A 21,118-nucleotide genomic window follows, 5' to 3' on the forward strand; every position below is an offset into this window, starting at 1 on the left:
GGTGCGCATTCTGAGGATGACGTCATACACAAAGGGGCGGGGCTTGCAAAAGGGGGCGGGGCTAAAGGGAAAATGAGATTCGTGCTCATCCTTGTGATGACATCATTCCTGAAAGGGGTGGGGCTTAAAGAGAGGGGCGGGGCTAAACCAACAGGTGAGATTCAGGCTCACCCTGGTGATGATGTCATCCCTGAAGGGGCGGGGCTAGCAAAAAGGGGGCGGGGCTAAAAAAGCAAATGAGATTCGTGCCCGTTTTGGTGATGATGTCATTGTGAAATATGGGGGAAGGGGGGCGGGGCTAAAGGAAAAGATGAGGTTCGGGCTCATCCGGGTGATGATGTCAGCACTAAAGGGGCGGGGCTTAAATAGAGGGGGCGGGCCATGCCAAAAAGGGGGCGGGGCTAAAGCCAAAAATGAGATTCGCTCTTTTCCTGGTGATGACATCATCCCAGAAAGGGGCGGGGTTTAGAGAGGGGCGGGGCTAAAGGAAAAGATGAGTTTGGTGCGCATTCTGAGGATGACGTCATACACAAAGGGGCGGGGCTGGCAAAAGGGGCGGGGCTAAAGGGAAAATTGAGATTCGGCTCATTTTGGTGATGATGTCACTGTTAAAGATGGCGGAAAGGGGGCGGAGCTAAAGGAGAAGATGAGATTTGGGCTCATCCTGGTGATGATGTCAGCACTAAAGGGGCGGGGCTTAAATAGAGGGGGCGGACTTCAATATTAAAATTGAAAATTAAATTTAGAATTTAAAATTAAATTTCACATAATAATAAAATTAAAATCAATTTAAAACTAGAATTAAAACTCAATTAAGAACCGGAAGTAAAATCAAATTTAACCAAAAAAAAAGGAAATTGCATTAAAATTTTAACATTAAAACTCCATAATTTCGTTTTATTTTTTAAAATGAATTTAAAATTAATTTTTAAAAATTTCAATTTTTTATATTGAAATGAATTGTGGTTTTCAGGACCCGGCGATCTCGGCCAACGAGACGAATTACCCGGCGTACGAGCGGGGGCTGCAGCGCGACGTCTTCATCAAGTGGCCCAACAGCGACCAAATCATCTTCGCCAAGGTCCAAATTCCAATTTTTTCCCCCAAATTCACCCCAAAATCCCCCCAAATACCATCCAAAATTTCTCACAAAATTCCCTCCAAAATTCCGAATATTTCCCCTTAAAATTTCTCCAAAATTCCAAATGTTTTCCCCAAAAATTCCAAATATTTTCCCCCAAAATTTCACAAAATTCCCAAAGATTTCCCCACAAAAATTTCTCCAAAAATTCCCCCAAAATCCCAGATTCCCCTAAAATCCCCCCCAAAATTCCAAATATTTCCCCTAAAATTTTTCCAAAATTCCAAATATTTTTCCGAAAAATTCCAAATATTTTCCCCCAAAATTTCACAAAATTCCCAAAGATTTCCCCACAAAAATTTCTCCAAAAATTCCCCCAAAATCCCCAAAAATCCAAAATATTTTCTCTCAAAATCCCCCCTAAAATCCCCCCAAAATTCCAAATATTTCCCCCTAAAATTTCTCAAAAATTCAAAATAATTCTCCCAAATTCCCACAAAATCCCAAATAATTCCCTGAAATTTTCCCTGAATTTTTCTCCAAAAATTCCAAATATTTTCCCCCAAAATTTCCCAAAGATTCCCCTAAAATCCCCCCCAAAATACCCCCAAAATTCCAAATATTTCCCCCAAAATTCCAAATATTTCCCCCTAAAATTTCCCCAAAATTCCAAATAATTCCCCCTAAAATTCCCCCCAAAATTCTCCCAAATCCCAAAGATTTTCCTCCAAATTTCCCCCAAAATTCCCCCAAAATTTCCCCCCAAAATTCCAAATAATTCTCCCAAATTCCCACAAAATCCCAAATAATTCCCTGAAAATTTCTCCGAATTTTTCCCCAAAAATTCCAAATATTTTCCCCAAAAATTCCAAATATTTTCCCCAAAATTTCCCCCCAAAATTCCAAAAAATTCCCCCCAAATCCCAAAGAGTTTCCCCCAAATTCCCACAAAATCCCAAATAATTCCCTGAAAATTTCCCCGAATTTTTCCCCAAAAATTCCAAATATTTTCCCCAAAATTTCCCAAAACTCCCAAAGATTTCCCCACAAAAATTTCTCCAAAAATTCCCCCAAAATCCCCAAAAAATCCAAATATTTTCTCCCAAAATTTCCCCCAAAATCCTCCCAAAATCCCCCCAAAATTCCAAATATTCCCCCTAAAATTCCCCCAAAATTCCAAATAATTCCCTGAAAATTTCCCCGAATTTTTCCCCAAAATTTCCGAATATTTTCCCCCAAATTTCCCAAAACTCCCAAAGATTTCCCCACAAAAATTTCTCCAAAAAATTTCCTCAAAATCCCCCAAAAATCCAAATATTTTCTCCCAAAATTTCCCCCAAAATTCCCCCAAAATTCCAAATATTTCCCCCCAAAATTCCAAATAATTCCCCCAAATTCCCACAAAATCCCAAATAATTCCCTGAAAATTTCCCTGAATTTTCTCCAAAATTTCCAAATATTTCCCCCAAAAATTCCAAATATTTCCCCCTAAAATTTCTCCAAAATTCCAAATAAGTCCCACAAAATCCCGAATAATTCCCTGAAAATTTCCCCGAATTTTTCCCCAAAAATTCCAAATATTTTCCCCAAAATCCCCCCAAAATCCCAAACAATTCCCTGAAAATTTCCCCGAATTTGTCTCCAAAAATTCCAAATATTTTCCCCAAAATTTCCAAATATTTCCCCCTAAAATTTCTCCAAAATTCCAAATAATTCCCCCAAATTCCCACAAAATTCCAAATAACTCCCTGAAAATTTCCCCGAATTTTTCTCCAAAAATTCCAAATATTTCCCCCAAAATTTCCCAAAGATTCCCCTAAAATCCCCCCCAAAATCCCCCCAAAATTCCAAATATTTCCCCCAAAATTCCAAATATTTCCCCCTAAAATTTCCCCAAAATTCCAAATAATTCCCCCCTAAAATTCCCCCCAAAATTCTCCCAAATCCCAAAGATTTTCCTCCAAATTTCCCCCAAAATTCCCCCAAAATTTCCCCCCAAAATTCCAAATAATTCCCCCCAAATCACAAATTTTCCCCAAATTCCCACAAAATCCCAAATAATTCCCTGAAAATTTTTCCAAATTTTTCTCCAAAAATTCCAAATATTTCCCCCAAAATTTCCAAATATTTCCCCCTAAAATTTCCCCCAAAATCCCCCCAAAATTCCAAATATTTCCCCCTAAAATTTCTCCAAAATTCCAAATAATTCCCCAAATTCCCCCAAAATTCCAAATAATTCCCTGAAAATTTCCCCGAATTTTTCTCCAAAATTTCCAAATATTTCCCCCAAAAATTCCAAATATTTTCCCCAAAAATTCCAAATATTTCCCCCTAAAATTTCTCCAAAATTCCAAATAATTCCCACAAAATCCCAAATAATTCCCTGAAAATTGCCCCGAATTTTTCCCCAAAAATTCCAAATATTTTCCCCAAAAATTCCAAATATTTCCCCCTAAAATTTCTCCAAAATTCCAAATAATTCCCACAAAATCCCGAATAATTCCCTGAAAATTTCCCCGAATTTTTCCCCCAAAATTCCAAATATTTTCCCCAAAATCCCCCCAAAATCCCAAACAATTCCCTGAAAATTTCCCCGAATTTGTCTCCAAAAATTCCAAATATTTTCCCCAAATTTCCAAATATTTCCCCCAAAAATTCCCCCAAAATTCCAAATAATTCCCCCCAAATCCCAAAGTGTTTTCCCCAAATTCCCACAAAATCCCAAATAACTCCCTGAAAATTTCCCCAAATTTTTCTCCAAAAATTCCAAATATTTTCCCCAAAATTCCCAAATATTTTCCCCAAAATTTCCCCCAAAATCCCCCCAAAATTCCAAATATTTCCCCCTAAAATTTCTCCAAAATTCCAAATAATTCCCCCAAATTCCCACAAAATTCCAAATAATTCCCTGAAATTTTCCCTGAATTTTTCTCCAAAAATTCCAAATATTTTCCCCCAAAATTTCCCAAAGATTCCCCTAAAATCCCCCCCAAAATCCCCCCAAAATTCCAAATATTTCCCCCAAAATTCCAAATATTTCCCCCTAAAATTTCCCCAAAATTCCAAATAATTCCCCCTAAAATTCCCCCCAAAATTCTCCCAAATCCCAAAGATTTTCCTCCAAATTTCCCCCAAAATTCCCCCAAAATTTCCCCCCAAAATTCCAAATAATTCTCCCAAATTCCCACAAAATCCCAAATAATTCCCTGAAAATTTCCCCGAATTTTCCCCAAAAATTCCAAATATTTTCCCAAAAATTCCAAATATTTCACCCAAAATTTCCCCCCAAAATTCCAAAAAATTCCCCCCAAATCCCAAAGAGTTTCCCCCAAATTCCCACAAAATCCCAAATAATTCCCTGAAAATTTCCCCGAATTTTTCTCCAAAAATTCCAAATATTTCCCCCAAAATTCCAAATATTTCCCCCTAAAATTCCAAATATTTCCCCCTAAAATTTCTCCAAAATTCCAAATAATTCCCACAAAATCCCGAATAATTCCCTGAAAATTTCCCCGAATTTTTCCCCAAAAATTCCAAAGATTTTCCCCAAAATCCCCCCAAAATCCCAAACAATTCCCTGAAAATTTCCCCGAATTTTCCCCAAAAATTCCAAAGATTTTCCCAAAATTTCCAAATATTTCCCCCAAAATTCCCCAAATTCCCAAAAATAAAATAATTTCATTTTTTTTTAATTACCCCTAAAAATCCCAGGAGGATCCGTTCAATCCCCCCAGAAAATTAAAAATAATTCCCAAAAATTTAAAAATAAAAATTTATTTCTTTTTTTTTTTTAATTGATTTGAGGCCATTTGCATATTTAATTAGCTAATTATGGGGATTATTTTAATTAATTCCCCAGGTGTGGCCGGACCTGCCCAACGTTGTTGTCAATGATTCTCTGGACTGGGACACCCAAGTGGAGGTAAAAATTAATTAATGATTCATTAATTAATTACATTAATTAATTAATTAATTAGAAATTAATTGGCTTTTAAAATTCCTCGTTTTTAGCAGGAAAATTAAAAAATTGAAAAATTCAATTCAAAAAATCCCAAAGAATTCAGAAATAATTAAAAAATGTCTCGGGCAATTGGCTGGAAAGAAATTCCGTTAAATTAATTATTAGAATTAATTTTATTACCTTCATTATTTAATGATAATTAATTACTTTTTGCTCCCCAGCTTTACCGCGCTTTCGCGGCCGTGCCGGATTTTTTCCAATTAAATTCCCATTTAAAACCCAATAAATGCTGTTAATTTCATTACCATAATTAATTTAATTACCATAATTAATTACAATTATTAATGAATTCCCCTCAGCTGTTCAGCGCTTTCACAGCCGTGCCGGATTTTTCCCAATTAAATTCCCATTTAAAACCCAATAATTGATGTTAATTTCATGACCTTTATTAATTTAATAACCATTATAATTACCATAATTGCATTATTAACTGTAATTAATTACAATTATTAATGAATTATCCTCAGCTGTTCCGCGCCTTCGCGGCCGTGCCGGATTTTTCCCAATTAAATTCCCATTTAAAACCCAATAAATGCTGTTAATTTCATGACCTTTATTAATTTAATAACCATTATAATTACCATAATTGATTTATTAACCGTAATTAATTACAATTATTAATGAATTCCCCTCAGCTTTACCGCGCTTTCACAGCCGTGCCGGATTTTTTCCAATTAAATTCCCATTTAAAACCCAATAATTGATGTTAATTTCATTATCTTTATTAATTTAATAACCATTATAATTACCATAATTGATTTATTAACTGTAATTAATTACAATTATTAATGAATTTCCCTCAGCTGTTCCGCGCCTTCGCGGCCGTGCAGGATTTTTCCCAATTAAATTCCCATTTAAAACCCAATAATTGATGTTAATTTCATGACCTTTATTAATTTAATAACCATTATATTTACCATAATTGATTTATTAACCCTAATTAATGACAATTATTAATTAATTTCCCGCAGCTTTACCGCGCCTTCGCGGCCGTGCCGGATTTCTTCTTTTCCCAATGAAATTCCCATTTAAAACCCAACAAATCCTATTGATTTAATTCCCATAGTTAATTTACTGACCCTCACTGATTTATTAACCCTAATTAATTACAATTATTAATGAAATTTCCTTAGCTTTACCACGCTTTCACTGCTGTGCCGGATTTTTTTTATTTCCAATTAAATTCCCATTTAAGACCCAAGAAATCCTGTTTATTTAATTCCCATAGTTAATTTAATGACAATCATTGATTTATTAACCCTAATTAATGACAATTATTAATGAATTCCCCTCAGCTTTACCGCGCCTTCGCGGCCGTGCCGGATTTCTCCTTTTCCCAATGAAATTCCCATTTAATACCCAATAAATCCTATTGATTTAATTCCCATACTTAATTTAATGACCATAATTAATTTAATTACCGCAATTAATTACAATTATTAATTAATTCCCCTCAGCTGTTCTGCGCCTTCGCGGCCGTGCCGGATTTCTTCTTTTCCCAATTAAATTCCCATTTAAAACCCAACAAATCCTATTGATTTAATTCCCATAGTTAATTTAATGACCATCATTGATTTATTAACCCTAATTAATGACAATTATTAATGAATTTTCCTCAGCTTTACCACACTTTCACTGCCGTGCCGGATTTCTTCTTTTCCCAATGAAATTCCCATTTAATACCCAATAAATCCTATTGATTTAATTCCCATAATTAATTTACTGACCCTCACTGATTTATTAACCCTAATTAATTACAATTATTAATGAAATTTCCTTAGCTTTACCACGCTTTCACTGCTGTGCCAGATTTTTTTTTTCCAATTAAATTCCCATTTAAAACCCAAGAAATCCTGTTTATTTAATTCCCATAGTTAATTTAATGACAATCATTGATTTATTAACCCTAATTAATGACAATTATTAATGAATTCCCCTCAGCTTTACCGCGCCTTCGCGGCCGTGCCGGATTTCTCCTTTTCCCAATGAAATTCCCATTTAATACCCAATAAATCCTACTGATTTAATTCCCATACTTAATTTAATGACCATAATTAATTTAATTACCGCAATTAATGACAATTATTAATTAATTCCCCTCAGCTGTTCCACGCTTTTAGTGGCCGTACCGGATTTTTTCCTATTAAATTCCCATTTAAAACCCAAGAAATTCTGTTTATTTAGTTCCCACAGTTAATTTACTGACCCTCATTGATTTATTAGCCACAATTAATGACAATTATTAATTAATTCCCCTCAGCTGTTCCGCGCCTTCGCGGCCGTGCCGGATTTCTTCTTTTCCCAATGAAATTCCCATTTAAAACCCAACAAATCCTATTGATTTAATTCCCATAGTTAATTTACTGACCCTCTCTGATTTATTAACCCTAATTAATGACAATTATTAATTAATTCCCGCAGCTGTACCGCGCCTTCGCGGCGGTGCCGGATTTTTTCCGTGGCTCCACGCGTTCGTGGTGGGCGCGGGAAATCGCCGACGTTTTCCACAACCCCCGGAATTCCTCGCTCAGCATCAAATTCGACGGCATCTGGATCGTGAGTGCCCAAAATTCCATTTTTGTACCCCAAAAAACGCTGAAAAAATCAAAAATTTCACCCTCAAAATGCTGGGAAAAATTCAAATTTTTGGGCGATTTTTAGCTCAAAAAATCCTGAAAAAAATCCTTTATTTTTGGTGGATTTTAACCCAAAAAAAACTGAAAAATTTTCCTTTTTTTGGGTGAATTTTAGCCCAAAAATAGTGAAAAAAATCCAATTTTTTAGCTTAAAAATGCTGGGAAAAATTCAAATTTTTGGGCGATTTTTAGCTCCAAAAATCCTGAAAAAAATCCTCTATTTTGGGTAGATTTTAACCCAAAAAAACTGAAAAAATTTTCATTTTTTTGGCCGAAAAATCGTGAAAAAAATTGTGTAGTTTTGGTAGATTTTAACCCAAAAAAACTGAAAAAAATTTCCTTTTTTTTGCAAAAAAATCGTGAAAAAAATCCTCTATTTTGGGTAGATTTTAACCCAAAAAAACTGAAAAAATTTTCCTTTTTTTGGGTGAATTTTAGCCCAAAAATAGCGAAAAAAAATCCAATTTTTTAGCTTAAAAATACTGAGAAAAATTCAAATTTTAGGACGATTTTTAGCTCCAAAAATTCTTTTAAAATCCTTTATTTTTGGTGGATTTTACCCATCAAAACCTGAAAATTCGCCAAAAAATTTGAATTTTCCCAGTATTTTTTGGCTAAAAAATTGGATTTTTTCGCTGTTTTTGGGCTAAAATTCACCCAAAAAAAGGAATTTTTTTCGGGATTTTTGTCTAAATTCCTCAAATTTATTAAAAATTACCAAAATTAATTAAAATTTCCCCAAAATTAATTAAAATTTCCCTCCCCAGGACATGAACGAGCCGTCGAGTTTCGTCCACGGCGCCGTCGGCGGCTGCCGCGACCGCGAGCTCAACTTCCCGCCCTACGTCCCCCGTGAGTCAAAAAATCCCAAAATTCTGAATTTTGGCTCGATAAAAATGATAAAAATGGGAAAAAATATGGATTAATTAATTGTGGGTAATTAATTCTGGGTTTGGGTCGTTACAAGGGACGAAAAATGGGAATTAAATTGGATTTTTGGTCATTAAAAATGGGAATTAAATTGGATTTTTGGTCATTAAAAATGGGAAATAAAATGGATTTTTGGTCACTAAAAATGGGAATTAAATTGGATTTTTTGTCATTAAAAATGGGAGGAAAATGGATTTTTTGTCATTAAGAAAGGGAATTAAATTCGATTTTTTTGTCACTAAAAATGGGAATTAAATCAATTTTTTGTCAGTAAAAATGGGAATTAAATTGGATTTTTGGTCACTAAAAATGGGAATTAAATCAGATTTTTTTGGCACTAAAAATGTGGATTTAAATGGAGTTTTTGTCTTGAAAAATGGGAATTAAATTGGATTTTTTGTCATTAAAAATGGGAAATAAAATGGATTTTTGGTCACTAAAAATGGGAATTAAATTCGATTTTTTGTCTTGAAAAATGGGAGGAAAATGGATTATTTGTAATTAAAAAAGGGAATTAAATCAGATTTTTTTGTCATTACAAATGTGGATTTAAGTGGATTTTTGGTCACTAAAAATGGGAATTAAATTGGATTTTTTGTCATCAAAACTGGGGGGGAAATGGATTTTTGGTCATTAAAAAGGGAATTAAATTCGATTTTTTTGTCATTAAAAATGGGAAATAAAATGAATTTTTTGTCATTAAAAATGGGAAATAAAATGAATTTTTTGTCATTAAAAATGGGAATTAAATTGGATTTTTTGTCATTAAAAATGGGAAATTGGGAATAAGCCAAAATTCTGAATTTTGGGTCGATAAAAGTGATAAAAATGGGAAAAATATGGATTAATTAATTGTGGGTAATTAATTCTGGGTTTGGGTCGTTAAAAGGGACGAAAAATGGGAATTAAATTGGATTTTTGGTCATTAAAAATGGGAATTAAATTGGATTTTTGGTCATTAAAAATGGGAAATAAAATGGATTTTTGGTCACTAAAAATGGGAATTAAATTGGATTTTTTGTCTTGAAAAATGGGAGGAAAATGGATTTTTTGTCATTAAAAAAGGGAATTAAATCAGATTTTTTTGTCACTAAAAATGGGAATTAAATCAATTTTTTGTCAGTAAAAATGGGAATTAAATTGGATTTTTGGTCATTAAAAATGGGAAATAAAATGGATTTTTGGTCACTAAAAATGGGAATTAGATTGGATTTTTTGTCATTAAAAGTGGGAAATAAATTGGATTTTTGGTCATTAAAAATGGGAATTAAATTGGATTTTTGGTCATTAAAAATGGGAAATAAAATGGATTTTTGGTCACTAAAAATGGGAATTAAATTGGATTTTTTGTCTTGAAAAATGGGAGGAAAATGGATTTTTTGTAATTAAAAAAGGGAATTAAATCAGATTTTTTTGTCACTAAAAATGGGAATTAAATTGGATTTTTGGTCACTAAAAATGGGAATTAAATTAGATTTTTATGTCACTAAAAATGTGGATTTAAATGAATTTTTTGTCACTAAAAATGGGAAATAAATTGGATTTTTTGTCATTAAAACTGGGGGGAAAATGGGTTTTTTTGTCATTAAAAAAGGGAATTAAATTCGATTTTTTTGTCCCTAAATATGTGAATTTAAATGGATTTTCGGTCACTAAAAATGGGAATTAAATTGGATTTTTGGTCATTAAAACTGGGAATTAAATTGGATTTCTGGTCATTAAAAATGGGAAATAAAATGGATTTTTGGTCACTAAAAATGGGAATTAAATTGGATTTTTTGTCATTAAAAATGGGAAATAAAATGGATTTTTGGTCACTAAAAATGGGAATTAAATTGGATTTTTGGTCATTAAAAATGGGAGGAAAATGGATTTTTTGTCTTGAAAAATGGGAGGAAAATGGATTTTTTGTCATTAAAAAAGGGAATTAAATCAGATTTTTTTGTCACTAAAAATGGGAATTAAATCAATTTTTTGTCACTAAAAATGGGAATTAAATTGGATTTTTTGTCATTAAAAATGGGAAATAAAATGGATTTTTGGTCACTAAAAATGGGAATTAAATTGGATTTTTTGTCTTGAAAAAAGGGAGGAAAATGGATTTTTTGTCATTAAAAAAGGGAATTAAATTCGATTTTTTTGTCACTAAAAATGGGAATTAAATCAATTTTTGTCACTAAAAATGGGAATTAAATTGGATTTTTTGTCATTAAAAATGGGAAATAAAATGAATTTTTGGTCACTAAAAATGGGAATTAAATTGGATTTTTGTCATTAAAAATGGGAAATTGGGAAAAAGCCAAAACTCTAAATTTTGGGTCAATAAAAATGATAAAAAATGGGAAAAAATATGGATTAATTAATTGTGGGTAATTAATTCTGGGTTTGGGTCGTTACAAGGGACGAAAAATGGGAATTAAATTGGATTTTTGGTCAGTAAAAATGGGAATTAAATTGAATTTTTGGTCATTAAAAATGGGAAATAAATTGGATTTTTGGTCATTAAAAATGGGAATTAAATTGGATTTTTTGTCATTAAAAATGGGAAATAAAATGGATTTTCAGTCACTAAAAATGGGAATTAAATTGGATTTTTTGTCATTAAAACTGGGAAATAAAATGGATTTTTGGTCACTAAAAATGGGAATTAAATTGGATTTTTTGTCATTAAAAATGGGAAATAAAATGGATTTTTGGTCACTAAAACTGGGAAATAAAATGAATTTTTTGTCACTAAAAATGGGAATTAAAATGGATTTTTTGTCTTGAAAAATGGGAGGAAAATGGATTTTTTTGTCATTAAAAAAAGGAATTAAATCAGATTTTTTTGTCACTAAAAATGTGGATTCAAATGAATTTTTTGTCAGTAAAAATGGGAATTAAATTGGATCTTTTGTCATTAAAACTGGGAAATAAAATGGATTTTTGGTCACTAAAAATGGGAATTAAATTGGATTTTTTTGCCACTGAAAATTGGAATGAAATTGTATTTTTTGTCACTAAAAGTGAAAATTAAAATGAATTTTTTTGTCACTAAAAAATACAAAAATGGGAATTAAATCTGCATTTGGGTAACAAAAAATGTGAATCAAAACGGGAATTTTGTCACTAAAAAGGGGAATTAAAATGGATTTTTTTTCATTAAAAGTGGGACAAAAAATTTGATTTTTTGTCAATGAAACTGTGAATTAAATTCAATTTTTTGTCGTTAAAAGCGGGAATTAAAATGGATTTGGGTCACCAAAAATGTGAACGAAAAGGGATTTTTTTTTTTGTCAGTAAAAATGACAAAAACGGGATTTAAATCTGGATTTGGGTCGTGAAAATTTTGGAGTAAATTTTTGTGGATTTTCCCGTTTTTGGGCAGAGCTGGCGTCGCGCTGGGAGGGGCTGAGCTCCAAGACGCTCTGCATGGAGGGGGAGCAGCGGCTGCCGGACGGGACCCCCGTGAGACACTACGACGTTCACAACCTGTACGGATGGGCGCAGACCGAGCCCACGCTCAGGTGGGGCATGGTATAACTTCTATAATCCATACTCTGTATTCTATGTTGTATATTCTATGTTCTGTATGTTCTATATTCTGTATTATATATTATTATTGTATTATTTGGAAATGGCCACTACGACGTTCACAACCTGTACGGCTGGGCGCAGACCGAGCCCACGCTCAGGTGGGGATGGTATAAATGCAATATACCATATTCTATATTCTATATTCTATATTCTATATTCTATGTTCTATATTCTGTATTATATATTATTATGTATTATATGGAAATGGCCACTACGACGTGCACAACCTGTACGGCTGGGCGCAGACCGAGCCCACGCTCAGGTGGGCATGGTATAACTTCTATAATCCATACTCAGTATTCTATGTTGTATATTCTATGTTCTGTATGTTCTATATTCTGTATTATAAATTATTATGTGTTATTTGGAAATGGCCACTACGACGTGCACAACCTGTACGGGTGGGCACAGACCGAGCCCACGCTCAGGTGGGGCATGGTATAAATGCAATATACCATACTCTGGGTTGTATATTCTATATTCTATATTCTGTATTCTATGTTATATATTTTATATGTTGTATATTCTGTATTATATATTATTATGTGTTATTTGGAAATGGCCACTACGACGTGCACAACCTGTACGGCTGGGCGCAGACCGAGCCCACGCTCAGGTGGGGCATGGTATAATTGCAATATACCATACTCTGTATTCTATATTCTATGTTCTATATTTTGTATGTTCTATATTCTATGTTCTATGTTCTATGTTGTATATTCTGTATTATATATTATTATGTATTATATGGAAATGGCCACTACGACGTTCACAACCTGTACGGCTGGGCGCAGACCGAGCCCACGCTCAGGTGGGGCATGGTATAAATTCAATATTCTATATCCTATGTTCTGTATTCAATATTCTATATTCTAGATTCTATGTTATATATTCTATGTTCTATATTCTATATTTTATATGTTCTATATTCTGTATTATATATTATTATTGTATTATTTGGAAATGGCCACTACGACGTGCACAACCTGTACGGCTGGGCGCAGACCGAGCCCACGCTCAGGTGGGGCATGGTATAAATGCAATATACCATACTCTGGGTTGTATATTCTATATTCTATATTCTGTATTCTATGTTCTATATTTTCTATGTTCTATATTCTGTATTATATATTATTATGTGTTATTTGGAAATGGCCACTACGACGTTCACAACCTGTACGGCTGGGCGCAGACCGAGCCCACGCTCAGGTGGAGCATGGTATAACTTCTATAATCCATACTCTGTATTCTATGTTCTATATTCTGTATTCTATGTTATATATTTTATATGTTGTATATTCTGTATTATATATTATTATGTGTTATTTGGAAATGGCCACTACGACGTTCACAACCTGTACGGGTGGGCACAGACCGAGCCCACGCTCAGGTGGGGCATGGTATAAATGCAATATACCATACTCTGGGTTGTATATTCTATATTCTATATTCTGTATTCTGTGTTATATATTTTATATGTTCTATATTCTGTATTATATATTATTATGTGTTATTTGGAAATGGCCACTACGACGTTCACAACCTGTACGGATGGGCGCAGACCGAGCCCACGCTCAGGTGGGCATGGTATAACTTCAATATTCTATACTCTGGGTTATATATTCTATATTTTTATGCTATATTATATAATATAAATATATACAATATATTATGTACAATATATTACATACAATATACTATATACAATATGTTATATAAATTATATATATTACATATTACATATTATGTATTATATATTACGTATTACATATTATATATTATATATTACATATTACATATTACATATTATATATATCATATATTATATATTATATATTATATATTATATATTATATTATATATTATATATTATATATTCCATATTATATATTACATATTATATATTCCATATTATATATTATATATTATATATTACATATTACATATTACATATTATATATTATATATTACTATCATTACTTTTTTACTATTATTAGTATTACTATTGTTATTATTATCAATAATGATATTAATGAATTAATGAATTAATTATTAATTCTCTTTCCCCGCGCCCAGTGTGCTGCAACATCTCACGGTCACCTTATTATTATTATTACTATTATTATTAATATTATTACTATTAGTTAATTAATTAATTAATTAATCTAAAATCTCTTTCCCCTCCCCCCAGGGTGCTGCAGAAGCTGACGGGCAAGCGCGGCATTGTGGTCACGCCATTATTATTATTATTATTATTATTATTACTAATAATACTACTATAACAGTTATTATTACTACTACTGTTATTATTATTAATCATATAATTAATTTATTAATGAATAATTAAACTAATTTCTCCTTCCCCTCACGCAGGGTGCTGCAGAACCTGACAGGCGAGTGTGGCATCGTGCTCACGTTATTATTACTATTATTACTATTATTACTATTATTACTATTACTATTACTATTACTGGTGTTATCGTTATGAATAATAATATTAATTAATTAGCTGGTTATTAATTGTCTTTCCCAGGGCGGTGCAGGAGGTGACGGGCGAGCGCGGCCTGGTGGTGACGCTATTATTACTAATATTACTATTAATATTGTAATGAATAATAATATTAATTAATTAATTAATTATTAATTGTCTTTCCCCGCGCGCAGGGCGGTGCAGAAGGTGACGGGCGAGCGCGGCCCGGTGGTGACGTTATTATTACTAATATTGCTATTAATATCGTTATGAATAATAATATTTATTTATTAATTAATTATAATAATATTAATTAATTAATTAATTAATTATTAATTGCCTTTCCCAGGGCGGTGCAGGAGGTGACGGGCGAGCGCGGCCTGGTGGTGACGCGCTCGACGTTCCCGGGCAGCGGCCGCTGGGCCGGGCACTGGCTGGGCGACAACACGGCGGCCTGGGACCAGATGGGCAAATCCATCGTGGGTGAGACCCAAAATCCCAATTTTTCACCCCAAAATTCTGCGGTTTTATCCCAAAATATTCTGTATTTTTTGGAAAAAAAAATCGGTATTTTTCCATATAAATTTATGTGTTATTAATTATAAATTAATTAGCTATTTTCCTGCCTGGGAGCAGATGGGCAAATCCATCGTGGGTGAGACCCAAAATCCCAATTTTTCACCCCAAAAAAATCGGTATTTTTGAGAAAAAAATTGGTATTTTTGGAAAAAAATTGGTATTTTTCCATATAAATTTATGTATTATTAATTATAAATTAATTATCTCTGTACCTGCCTGGGAGCAGATGGGCAAATCCATCGTGGGTGAGACCCAAAATCCCAATTTTTCACCCCAAAAAAATCGGTATTTTTGAGAAAAAAATCGGTATTTTTGAGAAAAAAATTGTTATTTTTCCATATAATTTTATGTAATATTAATTATAAATTAATTATCTCTGAACCTGCCTGGGAGCAGATGGGCAAATCCATCGTGGGTGAGACCCAAAATCCCAATTTTTCACCCCAAAAAAATCGGTATTTTTGAGAAAAAAATTGGTATTTTTGGAAAAAAATTGGTATTTTTCCATATAAATTTATGTATTATTAATTATAAATTAATTATCTCTGTACCTGCCTGGGAGCAGATGGGCAAATCCATCGTGGGTGAGACCCAAAATCCCAATTTTTCACCCCAAAATAATCGGTATTTTTGAGAAAAAAATCGGTATTTTTGAGAAAAAAATTGTTATTTTTCCATATAATTTTATGTAATATTAATTATAAATTAATTATCTCTGAACCTGCCTGGGAGCAGATGGGCAAATCCATCGTGGGTGAGACCCAAAATCCCAATTTTTCACCCCAAAAATCCGAGTTTGGCTCAGAAAAAATCGGTATTTTTGAGAAAAAAATTGGTATTTTTGAGAAAAAAATTGGTATTTTCCATATAAATTTATGTGTTATTAATTATAAATTAATTATCTCTGTACCTGCCTGGGAGCAGATGGGCAAATCCATCGTGGGTGAGACCCAAAATCCCAATTTTTCACCCCAAAAATCCGAGTTTGGCTCAGAAAAAATCGGTATTTTTGAGAAAAAAATTGGTATTTTTGAGAAAAAAATTGGTATTTTTGAGAAAAAAATCGGTATTTTCCATATAAATTTATGTGTTATTAATTATAAATTAATTAGCTATTTTCCTGCCTGGGAGCAGATGGGCAAAGCCATCGTGGGTGAGACCCAAAATCCCAATTTTTCACCCCAAAAAAATCGGTATTTTTGAGAAAAAAATCGGTATTTTTGAGAAAAAAATTGTTATTTTTCCATATAATTTTATGTAATATTAATTATAAATTAATTATCTCTGAACCTGCCTGGGAGCAGATGGGCAAATCCATCGTGGGTGAGACCCAAAATCCCAATTTTTCACCCCAAAAATCCGAGTTTGGCTCAGAAAAAATCGGTATTTTTGAGAAAAAAATCGGTATTTTTCGATATAACTCTATATATAATTTTTATATAAAATGTATAGATATTATTTTACAGATATAATTATATCCCTGAAATTATGAAATTACCAAAAATGCCCCAAACTTGCCCCAAATTTGTGAATTTTGGGTGAATTTCCCGCAGGGATGTTGGACTTCAGCCTCTTCGGGGTCTCCTACGTGAGTGCAGGGACCAAACCCCGCTGGGCGCAGGGCGGCATTTGGGGCATTTTGAGGGGATTTTGGGGTTTCTTTATTTTGATGGGATTTTGGGGTTTATTTTTGTGGGATTTTGGGGTGGATTTGATGGGATTTGGGGTTTATTTTGATGGGATTTGGGGTGGATTTGATGGGATTTGGGGTTTGTTTTGGGGGGATTTTGGGGTGGATTTGATGGGATTTGGGGTTTATTTTTGTGGGATTCGGGGTTTATTTTTGTGGGATTTTGGGGTGGATTTTATGGGATTTGGGGCATTTTTATGGGATTTGGGGTTTATTTTTATGGGATTTGGGGTTTATTTTTGTGGGATTTTGGGGTGGATTTTTGTGGGATTTTGGGGTTTATTTTTATGGGAATTTGGGGTGGATTTGATGGGATTTGGGGTTAATTTTTGTGGGATTTTGGGGTGGATTTGATGGGATTTGGGGCTCATTTTTTATGGGATTTTTGGGCTCATTGTGATGGGATTTGGGGTTTATTTTGGTGGAATTTGGGGTTTATTTTTGTGGCATTTTGGGGTTTATTTTTATGGGAATTTGGGGTGGATTTGATGGGATTTGGGGCTCATTTTTGTGGGATTTGGGGTTTATTTTTGTGGGATTTTGGGGTGGATTTGATGGGATTTGGGGTTTATTTTTATGGGATTTGGGGTTTATTTTGATGGGATTTTGGGGTGGATTTGATGGGATTTGGGGCTCATTTTTATGGGATTTTTGGGCTCATTGTGATGGGATTTGGGGTTTATTTTTATGGGATTTTGGGGTGGATTTTATGGGATTTGGGGCTCATTTTTTATGGGATTTGGGGTTTATTTTTGTGGGATTTTGGGGTGGATTTGATGGGATTTGGGGCATTTTTATGGGATTTTGGGGTTTATTTTTATGGGATTTGAGGCTCATTTTTGTGGGATTTTGGGGTGGATTTTATGGGATTTGGGGCTTATTTTTATGGGATTTTTGGGCTCATTGTGATGGGATTTGGGGTTTATTTTCGTGGGATTTTGGGGTGGATTTTATGGGATTTGGGGTTTATTTTTATGGGATTTTGGGGTGGATTTTATGGGATTTGGGGGTGGATTTTATGGGATTTTTGGCTCCTTTTTTGGGATTTTTGGGCTCATTTTAATGGAATTTAGGGTGGATTTTATGGGATTTGGGGTTTATTTTGATGGGATTTGGGGTTTATTTTTGTGGGATTTGGGGTTTATTTTTGTGGGATTTTGGGGTGGATTTTATGGGATTTTGGTTGGATTTGATGGGATTTTTGGCTCCTCTTTTTGGGATGTTTGGGCTCATTTTAATGGAATTTGGGGTGGATTTTATGGGATTTTAGGGTTTATTTTTGTGGGATTTTGGGGTTTATTTTTGTGGGATTTTGGGGTGGATTTGATGGGATTTTGGGGTGGATTTTCTGGGATTTCTGGGCTCATTGGTTTGGGATTTTTGGCTCCTTTTTCTGGGATTTTTGGGCTCATTTTAATGGAATTTGGGGTGGATTTTATGGGATTTGGGGCTCGTTTTTTATGGGATTTGGGGTTTATTTTTGTGGGATTTTGGGGTGGATTTTATGGGATTTTGGGGTTTATTTTTATGGGATTTTGGGGTGGATTTTATGGGATTTGGGGGTTATTTTTGTGGGATTTTGGGGCATTTGGTTGGATTTGGGGTTTATTTTTGTGGGATTTGGGGTGGATTTTATGGGATTTGGGGCTCATTTTTTATGGGATTTGGGGTTTATTTTTGTGGGATTTTGGGGTGGATTTGATGGGATTTGGGGCATTTTTATGGGATTTTGGGGTTTATTTTTATGGGATTTGGGGTTTATTTTTGTGGGATTTTGGGGTGGATTTTTGTGGGATTTTGGGGTGGATTTTATGGGATTTGGGGGTTATTTTTGTGGGATTTTGGGGTGGATTTGATGGGATTTGGGGGTTATTTTTGTGGGATTTTGGGGCATTTGGTTGGATTTGGGGTTTATTTTTATGGGATTTTGGGGTGGATTTTATGGGATTTGGGGCTCATTTTTAATGGGATTTGGGGTTTATTTTTGTGGGATTTGGGGTGGATTTTATGGGATTTGGGGTTTATTTTTGTGGGATTTTGGGTTTATTTTCGTGGGATTTTGGGGTTTATTTTTATGGGATTTTGGGGAGATTTTTATGGGATTTGGGGGTTATTTTTGTGGGATTTTGGGGTTTATTTTTGTGGGATTTTGGGGTGGATTTGATGGGATTTGGGGTTTATTTTTATGGGATTTTTGGGCTCATTGTAATGGGATTTGGGGTTTATTTTGGTGGGATTTGGGGTTTATTTTTATGGGATTTGGGGTTTATTTTGGTGGGATTTTGGGGAGGATTTGATGGGATTTGGGGCTTATTTTTATGGGATTTTTGGGCTCATTGTGATGGGATTTGGGGTTTATCTTCGTGGGATTTGGAGTTTATTTTTGTGGGATTTTGGGGTGGATTTTATGGGATTTGGGGCTCATTTTTTATGGGATTTGGGTTTTATTTTCATGGGATTTTGGGGTGGATTTTATGGGATTTGGGGCTCATTTTCATGGGAATTTGGGGTGGATTTGATGGGATTTGGGGTTTATTTGCGGGGGATTTGGGGTTTATTTATTTTTGGGGGATTTGGGGTTTATTTTTATGGGATTTTGGGGTGGATTTTATGGGATTTTAGGGTTTATTTTTGTGGGATTTTTGGACTCATTGGTTTGGGTTTTGGGCTCATTGGTTTGGGATTTTTGGCTCCTTTCTTGGGATTTTTGGGCTCATTTTGATGGGATTTGGGGTTTATTTTCATGGGATTTTGGGTGGATTTCATGGGATTTTAGGCTCATTTTTATGGGATTTTGGGGTGGATTTTATGGGATTTTAGGCTCATTTTGATGGGATTTGGGGTTTATATTTGTGGGATTTTTGGGCCCATTTTCATGCGATTTGGGGTTTATTTTGGTGGGATTTTTGGCTCCTTTTTTTGGGGATTTTGGGCTCATTTTGATGGGATTCGGGGTTTATTTTTGTGGGATTTTGGGGTGGATTTGATGGGATTTGGGGTTTATTTTTATGGGATTTTTGGGCTCATTGTGATGGGATTTGGGGTTTATTTTGGTGGGATTTGGGGTTTATTTTTGTGGGATTTGGGGTTTATTTATTTTTATGGGATTTGGGGCTCATTTTTGTGGGATTTGGGGCTCATTTTGATAGAATTTGGGGGTTATTTTTGTGGGATTTTGGGGCATTTGGTGGAATTTGGGGTTTATTTTTGTGGGATTTTGGGGTGGATTTTATGGGATTTTTGGGCTCATTGGTTTGGGATTTTTGGGCTCATTTTAATGGAATTTGAGGTGGATTTGATGGGATTTGGGGCTCATTTTTATGGGATTTTTGGGCTCATTGTGATGGGATTTGGGGTTTATTTTGGTGGAATTTGGGGTTTATTTTTGTGGGATTTTGGGGTTTATTTTTATGGGAATTTGGGGTGGATTTGATGGGATTTGGGGTTAATTTTTGTGGGATTTTGGGGTGGATTTGATGGGATTTGGGGTTTATTTTTGTGGGATTCGGGGTTTATTTTTGTGGGATTTTGGGGTATATTTGATGGGATTTTGGGGTTTATTTTTATGGGATTTGGCCTTTATTTTTGTGGGATTTTGGGGTGGATTTGATGGGATTTGGGGCTTATTTTTATGAGATTTTGGGGAGATTTTCGTGGGATTTTGGGGTTTATTTTTGTGGGATTTTGGGGTGGTTTTTTGTGGGAATTTGGGGTGGATTTTATGGGATTTGGGGTTTATTTTTGTGGGATTCGGGGTTTATTTTTGAGGGATTTTGGGGTGGATTTGATGGGATTTGGGGCATTTTTATGGGATTTTGGGGTTTATTTTTATGGGATTTGGGGTTTATTTTTGTGGGATTTTGGGGTGGATTTTATGGGATTTGGGGGTTATTTTTGTGGGATTTTAGGGTGGATTTTATGGGATTTGGGGGTTATTTTTGTGGGATTTTGGGGCATTTGGTGGGATTTGGGTTTATTTTTGTGGGATTTTGGGGTGGATTTGATGGGATTTGGGGCATTTTTAATGGGATTTTGGGGTTTATTGTGATGGGATTTGGGGTTTATTTTGGTGGGATTTTGGGGTTTATTTTTGTGGGATTTTGGGGTTTATTTTTATGGGAATTTGGGGTGGATT

General features: G+C 34.2%; 1 protein-coding gene across 1 annotated transcript in view; it reads left to right on the plus strand.

The window, feature by feature from the left end:
• The window catches only part of LOC132085228 (maltase-glucoamylase-like), a 156,398-nt gene that overhangs the window by 101,544 nt on the left and 33,736 nt on the right, over positions 1 to 21,118 (plus strand). The window contains 7 exon segments of the mRNA XM_059490594.1: positions 974 to 1,081; positions 4,941 to 5,003; positions 7,524 to 7,658; positions 8,506 to 8,590; positions 12,036 to 12,174; positions 15,064 to 15,197; positions 16,847 to 16,881. Coding sequence (XP_059346577.1) covers positions 974 to 1,081; positions 4,941 to 5,003; positions 7,524 to 7,658; positions 8,506 to 8,590; positions 12,036 to 12,174; positions 15,064 to 15,197; positions 16,847 to 16,881 — 699 coding nt within the window.

This window comes from Ammospiza nelsoni, chromosome 29, assembly GCF_027579445.1.
Source record: "Ammospiza nelsoni isolate bAmmNel1 chromosome 29, bAmmNel1.pri, whole genome shotgun sequence".
NCBI classification, from domain to species: domain Eukaryota; kingdom Metazoa; phylum Chordata; class Aves; order Passeriformes; family Passerellidae; genus Ammospiza; species Ammospiza nelsoni.